The sequence below is a fragment of the Triticum dicoccoides genome, chromosome 7B (assembly GCF_002162155.2).
Source record: "Triticum dicoccoides isolate Atlit2015 ecotype Zavitan chromosome 7B, WEW_v2.0, whole genome shotgun sequence".
Taxonomy (NCBI): Eukaryota; Viridiplantae; Streptophyta; class Magnoliopsida; order Poales; family Poaceae; genus Triticum; species Triticum dicoccoides.
Window position 1 is genome coordinate 398,150,795 of NC_041393.1, and position 7,175 is coordinate 398,157,969.

The following is a 7,175-nucleotide window of genomic DNA, read 5'->3' on the forward strand; positions in this document are numbered from 1 at the left end:
TAACAGGTCCATTTCAAATTAAAGTAATGAACTGATGTAATAAAGAAATTTGTAGTGCATCTGTAAAAGGAGGGAAATGGCAACAATCAGCTTATGGCAGTAAGATGCATATCTCCGGATAGTACAGTTAGCACCCTGTGACTTAAATGGTACTCCAATAATGAACTAACATTATCCATCTTCTTTATCATACACGGAGTCATGGAGTATCAACTAAAACAGCAGAAGTCAACATTCATTGAGCAGTCAGCAGTCACGTGACAGCAGATGTCCTGAGCGACAAACACAATCCATCTTTTATATGAAGAGATCAACAATGGTAAGCTGAACCGTGCGTTGCAAAACAGAGCGAAGGACCAAAGCAATTCAAAAAGTGTGAGTAAGATGGACCAAATCAAAACAAGCTGCAAATCAACAGATCACACATCATTCGGAACATACTTGCTGGAGCATATCCGCTAAATTGACCCAGGAATGCATCTAAAGATCAACATTTCACAGCTACACATACATGACCAACATGACATTAATAGTTTCTCGCAAAAAGCTAAAGAGTTACCAGGGACTGCTTAGATGATTTTTCAAAGCACAGGATCTAGATACGCACAATAAATTTTGGTGGAACTGCTTTCATCATACCAGTCATTCTGCTGACAGAAGCACTCATAATCTAGCATTGTAGCTTTTGGATCTGCTCTAAAGAAAGCTTTGGCGAGCACGGCTCCTCTTCTCCCACACATCTGCTAATGGAGAAGGAGAGCCTCTTTTCAGAAGCTGGTACCCTTGGCTTGCCACCACAGCATCGACTCTGTTGGAAGGGGCCATAAAATTGACACAAGCTTCTTTAAGCTTCTGGCAATTGTACTTATCAGCTAGCCATAGTGCACTAGCCACATTCTCCACATTAAGGTTCATAACCAAGGTGCCTGCACACATAAGCTTCAACCTCTCTAAACCATATTGATCCGCAGCTGCAAGTAGATGCTGGAAAACAGCATTGCTTTCAGCTCTAGTGAAATCATCCATCACAGGCAAGGAATCGGTGTAAATGAAATGGAGGAGAGCCTTGAAAACCGCTGGTTCCACAGAGTTGATGGTTATGCGGCTCATCTTCTCCTTCATGGGTTCGCTGAACTGCTTCCGGAAGACAGGTGACCGCGCAGCAAGCACCGCCCTGTGGGCAGCAAATGTTTCTTGTTGAACGTCGAAGGTCACATCTGCTGCGGACGTATCCTCTAACATCTTGCGAAAATGCTGTAGTGCGTTAGGGGGTGGCACATCAATTTCACACAATGGTTTAGTTTCAGACACCCTTAATTGGCCTAAAACAGTGATGACACATTCGATCACAAGGCAGTCATCTCGGACATACACTGAATCCTCCAACGCCTCCCTTCTTATACACCTCTCCTTACCCCAGGTAGCCTCTGCGAAGCTGTCAGATTTGAATCGAAATGGCTCCTCATCCTCTTCAAAGAATACACTTGACAATAACGATTTGGGCTTTCCAGTGACTTGATCAATCAGTCTTATGTCGACGACCGCTGGCGCCTTCCCATACTTGCTCATGAACTCAACAAAAACTGATATGAATCCCTCACTGTCGTCGCCATAACCCTCTGGGTAGTACAAGATAGCCCAGTCGAATCCCCCAACCCTGAAGGTGCTGGAGCGGATGAAACCATCAGCATTGACGTCCATGCCAACAATACCGTGACTAAACTGACAGATCTTCAATCGGTGGGCGCCTTGCACTGCCTGATATGCGCAGGACGATATGGTTGTTGACGCCATTACTCTCTGCTTTGTGTGCTGTGGTGCCCCTGCAACATTAGCACATTCGTGTACGTTAAATATATCTATCTACAAGAAATCAATCGCTTAATCGTACTCCCTCCGTCCCACAATATAAGATCGTTTTGCAAGCTGTTACTAGATAGATCGAACTCATAAAGTTCCAGAGGAAAAGAGAAGATGCAATGCCTGATTCCAGTTCTAGGTGGAATCAAGAATGGATCCACATTTCACCCAATCACCAAAAAAAGAAACGAATTCCTGTTCTAAGAGGAATCAAGAAAGCACACGCATTGGTTCCAATAATCCATAGGATCCAAAAGAAGACGGCGAATGTCGGATTGAAGCAACCTAGACGGGGGGCTCCTTACCTTCAATGTTGCCGGCGGCGGACCTACAGCGTGTTGGCGGCAGGGGGGGTGGTGCGTGGCGGCGGCCGTGCCTTTCGCTCTTCGCGCTATGGAGCAGAGGTGCCTAAACCCAGCACACGCGTAAACGGACCTGGCATGGCACGGCACGCGGAAACCTGTTTATAAGCGGGCCGTGTCATTCTGACACGCGGGCCGAGCACGGCACATTAACTAAACGGGCCAGTCCAACACGGCGGAATGTGTGCCGGGTTTCGGGGCATTTTTAGCCTTTTGGGCCAATTACCTTTTAAAAAAATAAAAAATAAAAATAAATAAAGGTCCATGTCAGAGACCTCCTCTTCGGGGGAGCTCCTAGTCGGCGCTGCAAGCGCCGGTTAGCGCTCGCAGCGGGAGCTAGCGGGCTGGCCCAATCGACGAGAAAAAACAGTAAAAGACTACGATGCAAAAACTGGAACTCGAACCCATCACCTAAGGAATAGCAACCTAACACCCAAACCACCAGAGGAGCTCAGCTTGTGAACTACCAGAAACGATGTAGGTTTGACCACTCCTCTACAGATATATAATATACCCAGAGTTAGTTATTTGAAAAAGAAATTCACAAAAAAATCATGAATATGAAAAATGGTTCGTGAAAAATGGAAAAAGATCATCAATTTCGAAAAAACCTTCATCCTTTTTGAAAAAGTTCACAAATTTGAAAAGAAAATTCACTATTTTTGAAGAAAAGTTCATCGAATTCGAAAAAAGTTCATCAAATTTCAAAAAAAGTACATGGATTTTGGAAAGAAATCATTGAATTGAAAAAAAGTTCATCAATTTTCAAAGAAGTTCATCACAATTTGAAAAAGTTCATGGATTTCAAAAAAAATCATCGATGTTGAAAAAACAAGTTCACAGATCTGAGAAAAGTTCATCAATTTTCAAAAAGTTCATCGGATTTGAACAAAGTTCATCAGATTTTTAAAAAGTTCATCGAATTGAAAATAGTTCATTGGATTTAAAAAAAAAAGTTCATCGGATTGAAAAAAGTTCATCAGATTTAGAAAAGTTCACTGATCTTTAAAATAAGTTCATCAAAATGTTAAAACGTTCATTCATTTTGAAAAGAGAGCTAATCAAGTTTGAAAAAAAGTTCATTGAAATTGAAAAAAAATCAGCAAACTTGAAAAAATTTCATTGATTTAAAGAAAAATTTCATGAATTAGAAAACAATATCGTCTATTTCGAAACATTTCACGCACTTAAGAAAAAAGGAAACAGGAAACAAAAAAAAAAGGGAAAAAAACATGGAGAACATAGTGGGCATTTCCTGCATTTATAAGAAGGCTGAAAGGAGGTTTGTAATCGCGAGTGGCGTAGGTGGCCTAGTGGTTACTGGAGGGATCTAGCAATAGAAAGATCGCTGGTTCGATTCCTGGGTACGCACACGTTCCCTTTGCCATCCTTTTTTGAGTGTCAAACAGGTACTTGGGCCGAGCCCATCTAACTCCGCTGCAGGCGCCAGTTTGCGAAAACAGCTGTAACCGGCGCCCGCAGCGCCAAATAGGGATTACCCCTCTTCGGCGCCTTATGCGCCGCTTCGCTCGGCTGGCGCTGGTAGCAGCCTCGCACGGGCCGGCCCAGCTAGCGCGATCGCTGTTTCCGTTCGGTTCGAGGCAGGTGCGTTCGTTCGTTTCTTCCTTTGGCCGAGCCCATCTAACTCCGCTGCAGGCGCCAGTTTGCGAAAACAGCTGTAACCGGCGCCCGCAGCGCCAAATAGGGATTACCCCTCTTCGGCGCCTTATGCGCCGCTTCGCTCGGCTGGCGCTCGTAGCAGCCTCGCACGGGCCGGCCCAGCTAGCGCGATCGCTATTTCCGTTCGGTTCGAGGCAGGTGCGTTCGTTCGTTTCTTCCTTTGTTTTTTTTTTTGGTTTTCGTCGCTTCTTCATTCATCTAGAAATAACATGGATTAAAAATTTATGAACTTGAAAAAGTTCATCAGTTCTGAAAAAAGTTCATCAACTTTGAAGCAAATTTCACAAAAAATGGAAAAAGTTCATCGAATTTCAATAAAAGTTCGTGAACTTTGAGAACAGTTCATCAAAATTTGAAAAAACAATTCATCAAAGTTGAAAATAGTTCACCAAGTTTGAAAAAAGTTCATCAAAAATTGAAAAAAAGTTCATCAAATTTGATAATAGTTCACCGAGTATAAAAATAGTTCATCGATCTAAAAGAAGTTCATCGGAAATTGAAAAAAGTTCACCGAGGTTGAAAAATTTTCATCGAAAATTGAGAAAAAAGTTCATCAAATTTGAAAATAGTTCACCAAGTTTAAAAAATCATTGAATTTGAAAAAAGTTCATCGAAAATTGAAAAAAAGTTCACCGAATTTGAAAAACAGTTAATTGAATTCGAAAAAGGTTCATTAAAATAGGAAAGCGTTCATCAATTTGCAGAAAAAAATCATGAAGAGAGAATGTTTCTCGAAATAGAAAAAAGAATGGAAAAAGGAACGGATGAAGAAGAAAAGAGTGCAAACATGTATGTGAACACAAGATGTGAAGTGGTTGACTGGTTATCGTTCTATACTCTAGGTTGCTGTTCGCGGGATCGAATCACAGATCTGGCGCAATTTTTGCAGTTTAGGAAACAAGAAAAATAAATCAAAATGGGTCGGCCCGACCGTGATGAGGGGGTGTGCACCCGTTAGTAGAATGAACAGTATCGGGCGCTGAGGGCGCCGAATAGGATTTGGCTCCGTGTCAGGCCTCATCTTGGCGGAAAACGGGCGTGCCACGGGCCAAAAACGGGCCGTAGTCGCATGCCTGGTCGGGTCCATTACGTGTCGGGCACGCGTCATCGTGGGTCGACCCACGAAAAACACCTGTTTGGCCAGCTCCATTAGGGAGGGTCCCAATATACAATTTTTTTCATGGGAACTAGTATTAATATGTCCTAAATCCTCACTGTCACACAATACCACATGGTTGTTAATAGGGCCGAGATATTCGTCACCCTCTCTTATTATATCACTACACCACATGTTTACGTCCCATAATTTTGTACTACATCGAAAGTGAAATGAGAAGGTCTTCGATTTCATGGTCCAATTTGAGGTAGGGAACGATCTTCAGATACTGATACGTCTTCAACGTATTTATAATTTTTTATTGTTCCATGTTATTATATTATCATTTTTGGATGTTTTATATTTAATTTATAGCAACTTTATATCATTTTTGGGGACTAATCTATTGACATAGTGTCCAGTGCCAGTTGCTGCTTTTTGCTTGTTTTTTTACTTCGCAGAATATCAGTACCAAACGGAGTCCAAACGCAGCGAAACTTTTTGGAGATTTTTTCTGGACCAGAAGACACCCAGTGGGCCAAGAAAGCACCAAAGGGGAGGCCCGTGGGGAGCACAACCCACCAGGGCATGCCTAGGAGCCCAGGTGTGCCCAGGGGAGTTGTGTCCCCCACGGAGACCTCCCCCACCACCTCTTCGCCCAATAAATTCTCAAATATTCCAGAAACCCTAAGATAGTCGACGAAACACAATTCCAGTTGCTGCAAGTTCGAGAACCACGAGATCCAATCTAGACACCATCACGGAGGGGTTCATCATTCTCATTGGTGCCTCTCCGATGATGCGTGAGTAGTCCACCATAGACCTACGGGTCCATAGGCAGTAGCTAGATGGATTCCTCTCTTGTTTTGATTCTAAATACAATGGTCTCTTGGAGATCTATTTGATGTAACTATTTTGCGGTGTGTTTTTTGGGATCCGATGAACTTTGAGTTTACGATCAGATCTATATCCATGAATATTATTTGAGTTTTCTTTGATCTCTTATATGCATGATTATTTATAGCCTCGTATTTCTTCTTCGAATCTTTGGTTTAGTTAGGCCAACTAGATCGTTTTTTCTTGCCATGGGAAGAGGTGCTTTGTAACACCCACGATGCGGCTATATCTCCCACGTGTCGAAGCACGACTTAGAGGCATAACCGCATTGTGGTTTTGTCGCAAGAAGGGTCATCTTCACACAATCCCATGTAATGAACAAGAAAGGGATAAAGAGTTGGCTTACAATCGCCACTTCACACAATGAACATATAATAAATCATACACCATTCAGAGTACATACATATAGTCCGACTACGGACGAAGCCAAAAGAAAAGAAGATAACCCAACTGCTAGATCCCTGATCGTCCCAACTGGGCTTCACTACTGATCAACAAGAAACAAAACATAGCAACAACTAAGATCTTCGTTGAGCTCCCATCTGAGCTCTGTTGCATCACCTGCACTGGTATCATCGGCACCTGCAACTGTTGTGATAGTATCTGGTGAGTCACGAGGACTCAGCAATCTCAAAACCCGCGAGATCAAGACTATTTAAGCTTATGGGTAGAAAGTGGTAAAATGGTGAGGTTGCAGCAGCGACTAAGCATGGTATGGTGGCTGACATACGCAAATAAGAGTGAGAAGAGAGCAAATGGAACGGTCGTGAACTAGCAATGATCAAGAAGTGATCCTGAACTCCTACTTACGTCAAACATAACTCAGAAACCGTGTTCACTTCCCGGACTCTGCCGAGAAGAGACCATCACGGCTACACACGCGGTTGATGCATTTTAATTTGGATATGGTGTCAAGTTATCTACAACCGGACATTAACAAATTCCCATCTGCCTATAACCGCAGGCACGGCTTTCGAAAGATTATACCCTGCAGGGGTGTCCCAACTTAGCCCATGACAAGCTCTCGCGATCAACGAAGGAATATACCTTCTCCCAGGAAGACCCGATTAGACTCAGAATCTCGGTTTACAAGACATTTCGACAATGGTAAAACAAGACCAGCAAAGCCTCCCGCTGTGCCGACAAATCCCGATAGGAGCTGCACATATCTCGTTCTCAGGGCACACCGGATTGTCCAAACTTCCGGTACGCCAGCCCAGAGTTGCCCCTGGTGGCCACCGGCGGCTGACAGGTTGGACCAACACTCACGGCGAGCACTG

General features: G+C 43.3%; 1 protein-coding gene across 1 annotated transcript; it reads right to left on the reverse strand.

Annotated features, from left to right (window-relative positions):
• Positions 1-396: 396 nt before the first annotated feature.
• Positions 397-2,280, reverse strand: LOC119338644 (BTB/POZ and MATH domain-containing protein 3-like). Its single transcript, XM_037610932.1, has 2 exons — positions 2,166-2,280; positions 397-1,823 (listed from the first exon to the last, which is right to left on the reverse strand). Exon 2 carries the CDS (start codon positions 1,792-1,794, stop codon positions 697-699), a length of 1,098 nt encoding a protein of 365 aa, XP_037466829.1. The 5' UTR covers positions 1,795-1,823; positions 2,166-2,280; the 3' UTR covers positions 397-696.
• Positions 2,281-7,175: the final 4,895 nt, after the last annotated feature.

Coding starts and splice junctions, on each gene's coding strand:
- LOC119338644 (XM_037610932.1), bottom strand. CDS start 1,794: ATGGCGTCAACAACCATATCGTCCTGCGCATATCAGGCAGTGCAAGGC.